Consider the following 15,824-nt stretch of genomic DNA (forward strand, 5'->3'; position numbering starts at 1 on the left):
GTCAAAAATGTTTGCAATTTTAACAGAAAAATGATGTCAAACTTCTATTGTAAAAACTTATTAATGGATCAACAGTAAGTAACCATACCATGTACAATGAACAAAATATATAATGGAACAATATAACTTTACTGTAATTCTACAGTATAGATTCTATGGTTTTCAGAAGTTAAAAGCACTACTATTGTATATTGAAATGTATATTGTATTCATTAAGACAATGTAAACAATTAAAACATTTGTAAAAATTAGTCACCTTCCCAGAAGTCTCTAAAGATCGTTTTCATTATATTTTAATTGTTTACTTTTTTGTTGTTATCAGTTTCATCTGAGATTTTATGTTGTTTAATTAAAACTGTAATATGGAAGAGGTGTACTTTTGGTGATTATGTGAGTTGGACCTCAACTCATCATTTTATCATGAATGAATGTGATGATTTTAAAAGAAATGTCTTTCGGCGTAATTATGCAAAGGTAAATGATGTGAAACTGATTTTTCCCACGAGATCTGACCCCACAGCTCAAGTTTGTAGTTGTAAATCAGGAAGGACACTTTCTTTTTCTTACTTTCTCAATAATACATATTTGTTATTTTTAACAAAAATAAATAAATAAATAAAATCTTCCATACTGGAAGCATCTTTATCTTTATTGCATCTTTAATTATTACACCAAGAAACTTCTGGCATGATTTTTTTTTACAGTAAATAATATACAATTTTACAGTTTCTTTTTCTATGCACTATTTATCAAAAGAAGTGATTCTGAGTGGTCTTTACACAGAATATGAAACACACACTTGCTAAGCTGTAAGTGAATTAAGCAGAATATTATGTTGATGTCTTGGTTTCATTCAATATCTTTATAACTATGCATTAAATTGAATTAGAGGGATATAAAATGGTCTAAGCAAACATAATCAGTCTTCCAAGTGCTTTCAATGACCAAGATGTATGACATCACAGCAAGTACATTTCAATGGGAATATTGTTGGTCTTGTAATGATCCGGTTATGCCTTCATATCACCCTCAGGGGGCTCAAAAGTACAATGATATGAGTTTTCACAGTAGAAATAATCTTTCACTGAGCTATGGGGACTAGCGGTCCACTGAGGCTCCTTCTGTTGTTGTTCTGAAATAATGCCCAAAGGCTGGACCAAAAAAAAAAAATTATATTAAGGATATATCTGTTGAGACATCTCTCACACCCTAAAATTCCTCTTCAGGGCTCTGGCAAACCCCAAGACATAACTGTTAGATCCATCTCTTTTCGTGTTATTCCAGTGGGCTCAGCGAGGTCTGCTACGAGAGCTTTTCAAAGTGGGATTTCTGTAATCTTGTCAACAAAAGTTCTGCTAAGCCTGTCTAGATCAAACTCTTACCCCCTTATACCACTAGAACGTGGAGAAAGAGGACTGCAAAGACCCATCAGGCACTGAGATTACCACCTGCAGGTCTGCAGAAACCAATTTAGGCTCGTCCTGCGGTGTGCACGAGTTGACTTTAACAAATGCGCCCAAAACTTTTTTGAGCACCGAGAAGGAAATAACATTTTCAAAAACTGCAAATGACACAATGTAAAAGATAAGTAAATATACTATGGTCAAAATATGATTTAAAAATGACTTGAGGGTTTAGAATAACAAAGCAAAGGCAAGACTTATTTGTGGCCCCAAGCAGAGCAGTGCACAGCAAGGGGTTGTATTAATCATGGTTAGAAAATCAATCATGGGTGCAGAAGACTAGTAAAAATCAATGTGACAAATGTCCCTGATGGCATTCTTCAGGAGAGGACAGACCGTTATAAAATACAGAAAGACAAAAGAACCATAAAGGACTACACAGTGTACTGTATGTGGGGATTTGTCTGTTTGGACTAACACATTTCTTGCTACCTCATTCTGTCTACATTTGTCTCGTTTTGAATGTTTTCCTTTTGAGGTTAAACAAAACACAAAACCCAGCTCAATACTCAGGTTCAGCTGTCCCAGATATTTCCCACTGGCTTCTCCTTTGCTCCTCCCAAAATTAGCTTTGCAACTCTCTGTTGCTATCCCAGCCATGTGTTATTCTGGAGCGAGCAGATCAGCTAATGGTGGCATCCAGATGGGCAGATTTACATTCACCTACTGCTGCTGCGCACAAGGTGCTTCACCCACATTTTCCTCATTGTAAGTCAGCCTAAATATCACTGAATTATATTTCAGGATGTGGAGCTGTGCTTCAGTATTGCGCTGTGAAACTACCACAAGATTAAAAAGGTTAATTTACCCAAAAATGACAATCCAAGATGTAGATGAGTTTGTTTCTTCATTGGAACAGATTTGGAGAAGTTTAACATTACATCACTTGCTCATCCAATGGATCCTCGTTAGTGAATGGGTGCCGTCGAAATGAGAGTTCAAACAGCTGATAAAAAAATCACTGTAATCCAAAAGTAATCTACATGACTCCAGCCCATCAATTAATGTCTTGTGAAGTAAAAAGCTGCATGTTTGTAAGGAATAAAAATCCATCATTAAGCCGCTTTAACTTCAAACTGTCGCTCCTGGCCAAAATAAGAGTCCAGAATCCATAACTCTTCCTCCAGTAAAAAAGCCCATCCCCTGTTCACAATAAAATCCATCATCATATTTATTTAGAACTATTTTCACTTGTAAACAGTGCTTGATCTGTGCATATTTCACTCCTGATTTGGACAATACAGTTTTTTCACTACAGAAAGCAATATTATGGACAGAATATTTTAGCTAGAAGCAATGGTTTGAAGTTAAAAATGTCTTTTTGATGGATTTGCTGTACACTCTCATTCTGACGGCACCCATTCACTGCAGAGGATCCACTGGTGAGCAAGTGCTAAATTTCTTTAAATCTGTTCTGGTGAAGAAACAAACTCATCTACATCTTGGACAACCTGAGGGTAAGTAAATATCCAGCAAATGTTTATTTTTATGTGAACTATTCCTTTAAATGTAAATGTATTGACTTTCTGAAGCTTTATTGCCATCTTCTGCCTTGCCTGACAAAGAAGTGCGTGTCTGAACATGGCTAGCTCATGTAGTTAGCATGTCAAAGCTACAGGGACAGACAGTAAGCTGACGGCAAAGAGCCTAAGCTAAAATCCTGCAGGAAGGCACATGTGTTGCTGGAGAACGAATTGTACAAACTAGGCATATGCGTTAAACACACACACACACACACACACACACACACACACACACACAAATCATATAATTAATTATTTCCCATGCCAAAGTGGGGTTAAAGGAAAGGCTGAGTAGTACTTTTCCCTCAAGGGCTCATAAAAGCCTCACTATGATTAAAATCATCTTATTGCTGACAAAGATACACAGAACCCCTAAATCAGGTTAGACCTCCACAGCCACCTCAAACCACCAATTTCTATTCCTTCATGTCCATTTGCTCAAAATCCTGAATGTGACTGAACTTTAAGAAACTACACTCTATGTGACTTGAGAGTCATATAGAGTTAAATATAAATGAGCTCTGTAGGGTTTAAAATGTCATCCTTTACATGAAGTTATTACAATACACAGATATAACTCACAACCCTTAAGGCTGGAATACACTGCACAACTTTTAAAATCTCAACAGATTTTAAAATGCTAGGCATTAGCTAGACTTACCTATTTTGTAAATAGCTACAGAAGAAAACATACACTAAACGTCACACACTAAACGACTGAGGATCATACACTACCAGACTTTAAAGTCGTTCCAATCAGAGCAAACTCAAGAAGTGTGACAAATGAAAACAATATGTTCTAAAATCGGCTCAAAATATCAAATATGTTTGTGAGACTGAAGTTTGAATTGATGCCTTTTATTTACATGACACATTGACATTACAGAACAGAATGGCTCTTTCGTCATTATCCGGAACACTGTAAGCATTCATTTCATGTAATAGGCTCTCTGGAGCACGCACAAGAGAGAGATTTTGAATGCATACATTTTCTGTTTTGGAGCACGAGGGATAACATATTTATAATAAAAGCCAAAAACTTCTAATTTCATGGGACTTTAAAAGAGATACAAGTGCCAGAACAAAACAAGAAATTTAAATGTATCGTGCTGGTATATGAGAGTACTGTTATTTTTAATGAGACTCATCCCTTGAGCCAGTTACATGCCTGGATCCCCACGGGGGCACTGAGAAAAAGAGATTATATTATGCATGGATGTCAACAATCCACTGGCATGGAATTAGTCAAAACCCTCATTTAGAGAGCATTTTTTTTAAAGGGATATTGTGAACAGGGCAAATCCTGCTGGGTAGATATACACAACACTCTTACTTTTACTTTTAAAAGCATAGCACATCAAACAGCACACATCAACTAATATATCAAAGCCAAGTGTAACTACTTTCACCTTAATACTTGAAAATCGGTTGATTATGATATAAAACAGCTCACTCACCCCCAAGCCCTCCTCCTGACTTTCAGCAGCATCCTCATGCTCAAAGGGGATGAGAGATGAGGGGAGGTGTTTCTTATGACTGGACCCCATCCCGTCTGCCTGCCTCTCCATATCTGTGGGAAAAAACAAAACAAAAAAACTAACAAACACATTTTAGTGTTTAGAAAAAAAAGTACACAGTGCATGCATTTGTTAAAAAAAATGTTAATTTTTTTTTTTCTTTCAAATTTTCAAATTAAATGAATTAAAAAATATTTAAAAACACGAACAAGAGAGAGAGAGAGAGAGAGAGAGAGAGAAAGAGAGAAGTATGCAAAATCAGGTGAATTATGGAGAAGACAGGGCACGAATAACGAAAAAGCACCGCAAATATAAAACTCTCAATCTTGAGGCTCTAAAGAAAAAGAAAGCAGAGGAAAATTGGGAGACTGGATGCCATTTTATCATCCAAGGAGCAGGGTGCCTGTCCCACTGCATCTGGCACTAACAAGATTACAGGCTGGCAGATGGAAGACCGATAAAGCATCCCCTTTTTTCTCTAATTTCTTCCATTGAAAATCTTTTCATGTGAATAATAGGTGGTTTCACAAGTTGAAGTCTGAGGAGCCTGAAAGGTTGTCAGTGTCAGCATTGATAGAGGATTCTGCAAAACCAATGCAGTAGCAACATGGGAGAACATCAAACATTTCAAGAAGTCAGTTGCTTTCTTTTTATTGCCGGAGACATGGCATATTTTTCCATCCCACTTCTTAAGCAGTGGTTTTGGCATGAAGGTCACAGAACTGTGAGAAGTTCACAGAAGGTTTGTAGTTTGATCCTGAGGGCTGTTGGAGAGACAATACTGTTTAATTATATAAGAGATACTTACAAAACAAATCTGTTGTCCTTGCATAAACTGTGCCATGATGAGACATCATGCAGTAGCTACTGTACACAATGTCTCCCTATACTGACTTTACAAAAGCCTGCATTTAAGGACCTTGACACCTGAGCAGACAGCATGGTTAAGAACACAAATAACTCCCATTGTTATACCACTTGGCAGAGAATCAAAAGAGTTAGGATCAATCACCCCTCAAAGGTTAAGGATGATGACTGCTATCAATTCGACCACCTATTCAAAGAAAGCAGCATACCAGACAGGATCAGAATAATATTTTATATTTTCTCATTTTACTTTCATCAAAAAACCAAGTTAAGTTGCCAAGTTAAGTCTGTCATAACTTAAATATATTGGGTTTCTTCTGTGTTTATGTGTATATGTATGTATATATATATGTGCATGTGTGCGTATGTGTATGCATATATATATAGTAGAAACTTAATTTCCTGTAAAGCTGCTTTGCAACGATTGTATCGTAAAAAGCGCTATACAAATAAACTTGAAAAAAGCATATACAATTTTGTATGCATCTGGGTCTTAGGATTTCAAAAATTCAATTCTCTCTCAAATGAATGAGGCTTTTTAATCTATAGGCCTGTTCTGTGAGAGTATCCATCTCCAACTGGAGAGTTCAATTCCAAACACATACTTCAAAAATTCATTAAATCTCGCATCTCTGAATATTTACGATGTAAATTAAATATATTGACTCTACAAATCAAACCAGCGGAAAGTGTAGCAGAAACTTTTTTACAGACATTACATAACAGTCTTAAATTATGTGTGAATGAACACACCGGTTTCTAGCTACTGTCTGCCATCTTTGAATCCTCAAGAACACTCTTAGCATTCAGAGGCTTTGTCTTCTCCTTGAGAGCAGTGTTTAATCAAGGCAAACTACACCTGGTGAAAAGAGTCTCTTTAAGTGGGCTCACCAGGATAAAACCTGTCCCATTCCTCCAAACACTCTTCAGGTTGAGATGAACTACACAGACATAAAAGCATGAGTGAGGCCGAAACAGATGCAAAAAATATTTCAGACCTGAAGGCATCTTGTCAGGCGTCTTGTGTTTCCCTCCCTCTTGTGCCCATATTTGGAGTTTCCTGTTTCCTGTTCTCTTTTAGTTTGATTATTTAAGCCCTGTGTGTCCCTGAGTCTAATGACCGGTATTGTATGTCAATGAGTGCTACGTGTGTTCCTGCCTGTCTTGTATCCCTGTGTAAGAAGATTAAAGTTCGTTTATCGCAATTCTCCTGCATGCTCTACGTTCCTTGCTCCAGCACAGTAGCATAACCGTGACACATCTATTATGGTGAGAACAGCAATGATTACAGTATTGCTAGACAAATGACAAAGACCACTTAAATGAGTCAGAGAGAATCTGAAGACTGACAGATGATTATAAAAGGCTTATGAGACCAATGCTAATAAAAACCTGTTTCATGTATCTACAAAAATGTAAAACACTGCATGATTATCCTCACAAAATATGGCATAGGCACAAAAAGCCATTTAAACTTTTAGAAAATTGTACCTTGGTATTTACATAGTATTCTGATGTTCATGTCAAAATAACATGCCATGGTACTGTAGTTTTGGTTTTCTTTTCCATTGCCAATGATTTTTCAGTGCTATGAATGGCAAAAAAACAAAACAAAAGTATGTTACTGTATTGGATCAGGCGAATCCTTTCACTGAATGAATCACCGAATGCGTCAGATCAGTTGACATAACATTCAGTTATTAAATGTTAATTCAGTGACTGAATGTTAATTCAAATGCTCTGACACTTTCAGTGATTACTGAACATAAAGTCTGTCAGTCACATCTGTCTTGACACGAAATATGTTCTGTGTACTTAAAGGTCCCATGGCATGAAAATTTCACTTTATGAGGCTTTTTAACATTATTATGAGTTCCCCTAGCCTGCCTATGGTCCCCCAATGGCTAGAAATGGCGATAGATGTAAACCGAGCCCTGGGTATCCTGCTTCTCCTTTGAGAAAATGAAAGCTCAGATAGCCCAATCTGGAATCTTCCCTTTATGTCGTCATACGGGGAAAAGTTACCTCCCCTTTCTCTGCTTTGCCCACCCATAAGAAAATGAGCTACTACCGTGTGAGGCAAGCGCAATGTTTTTTTTTTTCTCGAGAGACATCATGGCTTGCAAATGAGCAAAGCATGACAGTTGCTCAGTGTTTGGATGTACAAATGAACACCGAAGTATTTTTTTAGTTCCTTCAACCGAGCCTATGAAGTGTAACATGTGTAACATGACTTCAGTGTACGTGGACATGGGCAACTTTGTCATTAAAAAAATGATCCAGAGAACAGTCTTCTCTAAACTACAAAGATTACTGATATAGATGCTAATACAGCTTTAGAACCATAGCAAATCAGAGCAACATGAAAAGCCAACAAAGTAGGCTAGCATTAGCTACATGATAATAACTGTAACAGCAAACACAAACAAACCAACTAAAGTACCGTATCCAGACACAATATTTTAAACTAACCATTCGGAGACGTCCTGCTGTAGCCGCTGAGTTGCAATTTCTTCATCTGGTGCTTCTCCATCCGGATCAGATTCTGGGTCAAACTGAAAAGCTTGAATGACTGTGTGTCTACGAGCCATTGCGATACATCCACTGTCAACATTAGCGCATGGTAGCGCAAGCTGGTTAAGGCCACACCCCCACCCTCCACCTTGCCCCGCCTCTCTCCTCCTCATTAGCATTTAAAGCTACAGACACAGAAATGGCACGTCCTAAGGAAAGCTCGTTGTGGGACTGGCTCGCAGTGGCTGAAAATTTGCACCAAGGCTGAATTTCGGGAAAGAGACTTCAGATACAGTACTAGGGACCACTTAGGCCTATATAAAAGCATCCAAAATGCAGCATGTCATGGGACCTTTAAGGTTGTGAAACTTCAATTAGTTAAATTACAAATTGGCTGTGAAGGTTGAACAATGACTCCCCTGCTGCAAGAAAATAACTGTTACTATTTTAATGATCTTTGTTAGAAAATGTGTTTTCCTGCAGTAAAGATTCAAGCTGCTGTTGCAGGTGTTGATCTTAATATATTTTTTATCACTGGAAAGTGATAGGATGCAATCGTAGGTTTGCTTGCAATTAATCTTTAGTAAAATCTGCTTTAACCAGTGCACACTTTTTTCTGTGTTATAAAGTTTCCATCCATTGTTGTTTTACTAATTGGACAACAAACTACCAAAAACACTTCAGCTTGTGAGTGAGGTGTGACAATGATTCAGAATGTTTTCTAACAAGTTTGGCAGAAAAATAAAAAAGAATCAAAAGAGTGAATGATTCGTGAATCAGGTATTTCTAGTGCATCTCTTAAAAAGGGGTAAAACAGTGACATGGTTTCTGAAATATTGCTAGTGAAATGTTTCTCATGTAGGTATACGGCCATCTCCCTTAAAAGGAGGTGGTGGCAACATAATTTTAAGCAAAATTTTACTAGGGCTTGTGTTCAAATTACACAAGTGCACAGTGTATTCAAAACATCAAAACTGACTTGGTAAATTGCCTCCCTAAGAGATGGCGCCCTAGGCGGAGGACTACCGCATGACTCCTATGTTGACTGGTGCATATGAAAGAAGTGAAAAGAATTTTTAATACTAAAACTTTTTTCAACAAGTCAAATGAATTGTTATGATAGGGAGATTAAATTAGTTTTATTTCACATAAAATATAAGTCTAGTATGATGTATGTTGGTAAATTATAAAACTGTGTAATTACTTAGTTAAAGATTAACTATTAATTAAATTAATTGTTTACATTTTATTTGAAATGTAAATTATTCACATATTCCCCAATGATTTGTACCCTTCAACATGACACAGCTTAGTTTTGTCACCTTTTTTAGAAGCTATTTCTATGTTTGAATATATTTTCTTCTATTTTCAGGAGATAGCAGACTTCCAGAAATATAATTAGGTTTATTATCTATACTTCTATCTCATTTGTCCTTTATTAGAGAACAACTTAAGTAAAAAAAAGTTTTACCTCACTTTTCTCTATATGTCATTGATTTGCCCTAGAGAAAATATAGTTACTCAGACTCAGGGAAGCCTCATCTCATCTTGCATTTAAAAGAGGTCCTGACCACTGTGATTTCTCTGCAAACCGCCATATTGTCATTGACAGAGGAACCAAAAATGTGATGAGCAGGTTAATGAGAAGCTGTGTGAATAAAGAATGTGAAAATATCCCAGTAAAATGATAACCTGTTATTACAGAAAACGTAGTCCAATCATTAAGCCGGTATACAGTACGCTTACCAATGTCTCAAAGTCAAATAATCCGAGCTATGTTATCCACATGGACTGTATAGATAGTCTATGCTATTACTGTAGTTCAACATTTGTGTATATCCTTCTCAAGGAATTTTATAGGAATATCTAATACAGTGGACACGTAAATGAAACATAATTGAGACTCTACCTCTGAGAAATAACATTTTCCTCTGGGAGTGCTATCATGTGCATTAATGGAGAAACTGAAGCATCTCTGAGGCACAAACCAAACCATCTGAGATTTCTCTAGTCTTCTGACAGAATATATAATATCAGCACAGCTGGTGAAGATAAGACAGATAATAAGACATATTTCACCTTGATCTATTTCAAGTAACATCCTTGTCCACAGATATGACTGGTACTACATGGTAATTCCTTCATTTTTTGGTCATTTGTTCCTTGACTCTTATGTGCACTGATTCACAGCAGAACACAAAAATGCAGCATGTTGCCACCAATAATGCTCCGTTTATCTGGACAGATGGCTGATGGGAAGGCTTGATTTGTCACCATCTTTTCACACAAAAAGACAAAAGGTAGGGAGTAAAGAAAAAGTGTTTGAGGGACATTTGTACTGATCTTAGTTTTGACCTTGAACACAAAACATTGATTTATTTATGTGACTGTGAAGCTGTTGATCTTTTTGTCTGTTTATAGAAGTGAGTTCTCCTCAGTGTCTGTGAGTATGAGTTTGCCGTCACGGATTAAGCTGAATTAAAAAGATTTGAAATGGAGAATTGCCATCAGCTGAACAGTTTGGTCTGAGGCGAGGCTTAAGATGCATCTGGTGAAGTTCTATTTGTTCAGATGGAGGGGCTTGGGAGTGGTGCTGTTGTCGAAAGGGTAAAAGAGTGTCTATAGCTGCGGGACAGGAAACTAGACAATTGAGTTTTGGCAGGCATTTTATCTTCTGCATCATGAAACCCACATACACAAGCAGTCGTGCTTCCCTGCACAGTGGGTTTTCACAGTGGAGGCAGAACAGCAATCAGCAGTAGTGTGAGCATTCATGTCTTCATGCTTGAATCTAACAAAACATCAATTCCACGCAAACGAAGACAAAAAAACCTTACAGTATAAGCATGGAAATGTTGTATGTATTTGGGGTTCTTATATACAACTATACAAATATGTATAGGCTATTTTGGGGGATTTGAAAAAAAAAAAAAAAGAATACTTTTATTCAGCAGGGATGTAGTAAATTGACAAATGTTACAAAGTTTTCTATTTCTAATAAATTCTGTTATTTTGAACTTTCTATTAATGAAAGAGTCACGAAAAAAAGGCATCTGTTTCCACAAAAAATATTAAGCAGCACAGCTGTTTTTAACATTGATAAAATGTTTCATGACTGGAGTAATGGCTGCTGAAAATTCACCTTTGCCATCACAAGAATATCTTACATTTTAAAACATAGTAAAATAGATTTTAATCACTAAAAATTTTAATAATAAAAGATCTTTCTGTTTTTACTGTATTTTGATCAATTAAATGCAAGCTTGGTGAGCATAAGAGACTTCTTTCAGAAACATAACAAAAAATAGTAAAACCCCAAACTTAATAACACACACACACTCACATATCAAAACTAAAATGTCACTTTCATGCATGCAGAAATAAACAGATTTTAATTTTAAACCTTAAACTGTAAGACTGAATGCACAGATATTTTCCTAATTGCAACTATAAACAAATCAATCAATAATTCAAGTGTTTCTAATTAGCATTAACCTCTCCAGTAGCGTGTTTCTGCTTTTTGCCAATAATATCTTTACATAACTTTCTCAAGTACATTAGTGCAGCACTCTGAAGTAATATATAAAATACTCAACTGAAATGCCCACTTCCAAAAAACCTTAGATCTGTCACAGCAGTTCTACAGACACTTCAGAGTTTCAGAATCAGCAAAATCTCATATGTGGAGCTTTAAATAGCCCTAACAGCTATGACGAAGAGGCTAGTCCAGCTTTTAGGCTTCACTACACACAGGTAATTGAAAACTAATCTATCTCTGCAGCCTATGCAGCAAGGCGTCCTGAAGAATTACAGATTTGCCATAGCAAGAATTATATTCTGCAATTGTACAAAAGAGTATCAGCAAGTGCAGAGGTCACCCTCAGATCCTCAAAGGCCCATTTCAATTAGGCCTACCTTGCACTTGTAAACGATTTAGATGTTTCAGCATGAACTGGCTTGTGCATTAATGAGAAAGGCTTGTGTATTTACATATTAATGAGATGGAATTCAGCTAACTGTAATTAGTGCATATATGAAAAAGTCAAATGCTCAGGCAATCTCTCTCATTAATCTCTATGCAAATGAATCCAATTTGACAGTGTAATCTGGCCGAGTTTCAAAGCTTCTACAATGAGTAAACAGTTGCATTTGGCTCCAAACAATAACCTTCATTATTGTGTGCAAGTAACTGGAATTTGGGCGGATAATTGCGTTTTTTTTCCCTACCTCTGAGAATTTTCTGCACACGCTACTGATTACCTTTTCTTATTTTTCCCCAAATGAAAGTCAATATAGCGTCATTGATGGCAGAGCATGAGCTACTGAAGCAGAACAGACTCACCACTAAAGCAGAATTTTTTTATGTACTTACAGTAAAAATGTCTTCAAAGATGCATTACAAAAAATAGTCCAGAAGAGCAACACGTGGACTTTATATGTGAAGACACTTTGGAGATATCAAATATGGAGAATCGATTGCAGGGGAATGTAGAATAACCAGCTAGGGATGCAGAACAGATACTTTCAGACAGGTTTTGACACTTGCTGTCTGAGCTGAGATCAGTCTGTCTGATCTGTGTCTATTTGATGAAGTGACAGCACACAGAGCATCTACATCATGCCACCCGCTCACATACAAGACAGGTCTTTAACAATACAGACTCTATAAAAAGATCAATCTAGCTTAGTGCAGCAGGGTGCTGGGTATGATTTAATGATTTGCTGTGTGTTTTATGCTGTCTTGAGGTGTGAGACAACTGATAAGAATGGAGATTAAAGTCAAATATGATTTATTCAAATGAAGTGTCAAATGTTCTTAAAATAATAGGTGGCATTTCATTGACATATTTGTTTTCATGCTAAAAACAGTGCTAAAGAAGTGATGTCAGGATATATTATAGGACAGGAAAACACATCTGCCTCTAAATCTGACAGTATGAACACAGCCGTACCTTATGAGAAACTAAGTCAAGCCAACAGTAAAATAACAGAAATGATGCAAACTTCATCAAATATAAGATAAATCCAAATTCTGCTGTAAAGCAGCTCTAAAAAGACAATGGTGTTATTATTCAGCTTTAGACAGTTCAGTGTGGATTCAGTTCAGTTCAATACCTGTGTAAAGTTCATCAATAAGTTCAATTCAATTATAAGCAACTGGAAGACAATACTATTGTTATTCAGCTCAAGTCAGTTTGATGTTGATTCAGCTCAGTTCAGTAACAGTGTTCTGTCTATACAGAAGAAAACAGTGTCATCATTCTGCTCAATCCATAGTGTGCAGTCAAACTGATACTATTACTCTACATTAAGTGTCTTTAATGGCCAAGTCAATGTGTAACAAGCTTTCCTTGACTAACCTATGTTCACATAACAGTGTATATACAGTATTCATTCATATCGCAGTGCACCTGCACTTTCAAGATGGGTACGCACATACATAAAGTAGGTGTGCCTATAGCCTTTCTCTGCCCTCTGCCCGCAGAGCCTGACAGTGACTCTAACATCTGTGCACCAGCTGCCACTACAACATCTGAGGGAATTGCTCTCCACCAGGCTGTTCCATTGAGACTAATGACCAACAGAGAGATTGGCCACTAACACACACACACATTAACATGTGGTAGGATGCTTTTTGAACCATTATACTACTAAAATATTGATGGCAAATAGATTTCCACTCATAAGTGTGCATGCGCTATGCAGAAACTAGTCATGTCAAGTTTATTTGTATTTATGCCATGGTCTGTCTGAATACTCGATTCTGATTGGCTGGCAGGTGTTGATTTAATTAGTTGAACTGCACAGGTAGTTCCAGGTCAGTTTAATCCCGTTCTATATTAATGCGCTTTCTATAAACATTGGTAACCATAGTAACATACAGTTAGAGTTCAATAGTAATACAGACGAAAATAACCGTCATTTTTATCGTTCCGGTCAAATATTGCAGCGCAAATATTATTAACATCTTTAATATGTGAATGCTGGCAAATGACATAAACGGGATGCGTGTCGGGTGATTCTTCGCCTCCACGTCGTGCATTCAAATCGTTTAATGCACAGCTAGCCGTTGATTATCCCTTACATGGTTTGCACAATATGTATTGTTTCAAAGAAGCTTTACAGAAAATAATGATGTTAGTGTTTATAATATCTTCATGCCTTGTAGTCACATTCAGCAGATTAGAGTTGGGTGATAATATAATTTACATTTTGCAACCATACAAGTAATCAAGCAGTTGACATTTGCTATATTGTATATATCACCCTACACAAGTATACTACGTATGTGGATAAAGTTGGACATACTTATATATTCAACTTTTGCAGTTTGTCCTGAGCAGTGATGTTGTTTGCTGCTCTTGACAAAAAGCCTGTAGGTCCTGTAAGTTCTTTGGTTTCCCATCATGCTGTGCACATTTCAGTTCTTCCCCACAGTGGCTAAATGATGCTGAGATCCAGCTTTGCTACTGAGGACAGTTGAAGGACTCGTACACACATATCACAAAAGGCTGCAAATAGCCAGTGATGTTTCAGGCAACACACAATATTAATATTATTTCAATAATTTTAGTTATTTAGGGCCAGATTTACTAAACAAGACAAATCAGTAGACTACAATCCCATAAAAGCATCAATGAGAGTAGAAATTTCTACAGATGAACTATACTGACAATGCACACATTATTAAAGTATGTGTGTGTGTGTGTGTGTGTGCGTGCATGTCATATGTATGACATTTATGAATTTATGGATTTATGGCATGAATTATGGCAGTCATATTTAATGTGGGGCTGACAAGTCATCCGCCCAGTTTATCGAATCATCCTGTGTGGAGGTTTAGAAGTGTGTCTTTCTTGAGTAAAGTCCTTTAGCTGAGCCTCCAAGCTCTGGAAGAATGGAGAGTGCGCCAGGAACATTAATATTTATAAATGAATACATGCATATGTTAGATTCCTCTGTTTGGGCAAATGAGAGAGATACTATACGTTTCACACTGAGGGAGACACAGAAAAGAAGATTAAATGAAAGGGAAGAGGAGAGAGATCTCCTACAGAGAAAACAGACTGCCCAGTCCCTCATCCGTTGCCTGAAATATTGTGATTTGTAACTGCCACTGGGAGCTACAGTATAGCCAAAAAGCCACAAGAATAAATTCAGTGCTTTTAGTGCTGTAGGCTTTGACTTTAAATACAAAACAACCAGATTTATTATCTAAATCAGTCACACATGCAACCAATGATTTTATTCATTAGGTCAAAATCAAATAAATGAGTAAAAGGTAACTAGAATAAATAGAACTTCACCGTCCTAGACCTATATACTCACAATCCAGATGGGACCAGGAGCAGGTCTTAAAGTAAAAAAGAGAAAACATTAAAGAAAGACCAGCTCTGTGAACATTACCTAGACTGATCTAGAATTGATTCTGTGGGACCAATTAAATCTGCTAGATGCAAAATACTTTGTACTTCAGTGAATTAAAACAGATGTGATAATGCAACAACTCATTTTAAGAGGTTATGGAGGACAGAGGTGTTAACAGCTAAAGCAAATTAATTTGAGAATCAGGCCCTTAAACATGTATGCTTTGCTAAGCAGTAACAGTCTGAACTTTATATTAGTTAGGAAAGTTGCATGTGCAATGTCTCTCTCAAGACATTTCACAGAATTATGTTTAAATGAAAAAAATGAAGCGCTGTATTTTTGGATGCATGCAAATTATGCCAACTTTTTTGAAATAAATTTCGAGGTTCATCAGTGCACATAACTGAATTTCAGATTCTTTTTTTTTTTAATTGGACAAAAGAGGGTTTAAGTCATTAAATAAATCTGTAATAAAATGATAAATAATGACAATACTTGTCTATTTGCCCATTACAGACAGTTTAGGCTGTAGTGACTGAGGTGGATCAGACACATGAGTATTTGTTATATTT

At 36.6% G+C, this 15,824-nt stretch overlaps 1 protein-coding gene across 7 annotated transcripts in view; it reads right to left on the minus strand.

The window, feature by feature from the left end:
* b4galnt4b (beta-1,4-N-acetyl-galactosaminyl transferase 4b) overlaps positions 1–15,824 on the minus strand; it is a 99,456-nt gene that overhangs the window by 71,549 nt on the left and 12,083 nt on the right. For 5 of the 7 annotated variants that reach the window (XR_009272136.1, XM_058782654.1, XM_058782651.1 and 2 more), the window contains one exon: positions 4,444–4,556. The exons of 1 other annotated variant lie outside the window; for it this stretch is intronic. Coding sequence is in view for 5 of the 6 variants with exons in the window: in XM_058782654.1 (XP_058638637.1) it covers positions 4,444–4,556 (113 nt within the window). In the remaining variant the exon portion in view is untranslated. Of the gene's footprint in view, positions 1–4,443; positions 4,557–7,842; positions 7,961–15,824 lie in introns of those variants that run through there. One more of the 7 variants, XM_058782652.1, reaches the window with a different exon arrangement.

The sequence above is a fragment of the Onychostoma macrolepis genome, chromosome 07, assembly GCF_012432095.1.
Source record: "Onychostoma macrolepis isolate SWU-2019 chromosome 07, ASM1243209v1, whole genome shotgun sequence".
In the NCBI taxonomy this organism is placed as follows: Eukaryota; Metazoa; Chordata; class Actinopteri; order Cypriniformes; family Cyprinidae; genus Onychostoma; species Onychostoma macrolepis.